The 1323-nt window shown below is 42.9% G+C and overlaps 1 protein-coding gene across 2 annotated transcripts in view; it reads left to right on the top strand.

The window, feature by feature from the left end:
• Positions 1-829, top strand: part of MSL3 (MSL complex subunit 3) — a 15827-nt gene extending 14998 nt beyond the window's left edge. Inside the window, exon 12 of one of the 2 annotated variants that reach the window (XM_007455062.1) lies at positions 594-829. In XM_007455062.1, the coding sequence (XP_007455124.1) occupies positions 594-693 (100 nt within the window). In that variant the 3' untranslated portion in view covers positions 694-829. The remainder of the gene's footprint in view (positions 1-593) is intronic. The other variant, XM_007455061.1, reaches the window with a different exon arrangement.
• Positions 830-1323: the final 494 nt, after the last annotated feature.

Genomic DNA, 1323 nt, shown 5'->3' with positions numbered 1-1323 from the left:
GTGGGGTCTTCCCGGACCGGGGCACGAACCCGTGTCCCCTGCATCGGCAGGCGGACTCTCAACCACTGTGCCACCAGGGAAGCCCCTATAGTTTGTTTTTAAAAGAGGAAAATGTGGGACTTCCGTGGTCAAGTGGCTAAGACTCCATGCTCCCAATGCCGGGGGCCCGGGTTCCATCCCTGGTCAGGGAACCGCATGCCACAACTAAAGATCCTGCGAGCCTCAACTAAGACCTGGCGTAGCCAAATATAAATAAGTAAATAAAGAAATGAGGAAAATGTAGAAATAGTAACGAGGCCTTTTTGCACAGAAGTGATTATGTAATCAAGACTGCCACCTAGTGGAGTTTAGGTTCTATTTCTGTTTGTACACTCGATAGTGAAAGGATTCCAATGAAATAGTCATTAACATCAAAGCCGGATATGTGCAATGAAAGTAATCAGTATATAGACATCAAGATTATATTCATTATTTTTTTTCTATCTCATACAGAAAAGAGTGAAATGTTAGAGTGGTTGGAAGTTAAAATTTTGCTTCTTGGTATTTGGCCTTTGTTGTGGTGATCATAGGGGCTATTTGTTTTCTTTTTCCAGGTTTTTAGCAGAATACCATGATGACTTTTTCCCAGAGTCTGCCTATGTTGCTGCCTGTGAGGCGCACTACAGCACGAAGAACCCCAGGGCGATTTATTAAGGTTTTGATGGTTCTGGAAGAACAGCTTCTCTATCTAGCTTTGCACTCTCCGTTCCTGATAAAGAACTAGGGAGTTGGTGGGCCTTCCTTACAGGCAGAGCGAATGCGACACTCGACACTCGCCTTGGGGGTGTGTGGCAGAGGCAGGCCCATTTGTTTGAGTTGCTTACCTACCGTAGTTATTTCTGTTAAGGATTACTTCCTAGGTACCTGAACGGCCTCCAGCATGTGACCCTTGCCACGGTACATGTCATCTGTGACGGCGGGAAACGAGCAGCTGTGTTCACAATGAAATGTTCATGAAAGTGTGCGTAGGTTGGGCTGTTTCAGTAGACGGAGTTACTTATTAGCAATAACCACATTTTTTAGTTATTTGTTAGCATTAAACAAAATTGTTTTTGCAAACCGTTTTCATTCTTGTGATGAGGCTGAGCAACAAAACATTAGTTTTGCTTGGAAACCGGAAAGTAGTCCCAGAATATTTTAGAGGGGGTTGATATTGATGGCAAAAGAAAATTTGCAGCTATACCTTTGCTTGTTACAGTTCCTTTTCTATAAAACCTTATTTTTGGTGATCTAAATAAAGCATTGCCTGAATGTTTGAGATTTTATAGCTACACTTGGTTGTGT

This window comes from Lipotes vexillifer, unplaced genomic scaffold (genome assembly GCF_000442215.2).
Source record: "Lipotes vexillifer unplaced genomic scaffold, Lipotes_vexillifer_v1.1 scaffold431, whole genome shotgun sequence".
Taxonomy (NCBI): domain Eukaryota; kingdom Metazoa; phylum Chordata; class Mammalia; order Artiodactyla; family Lipotidae; genus Lipotes; species Lipotes vexillifer.
This window is presented reverse-complemented; position numbering and strand designations above follow the sequence as displayed.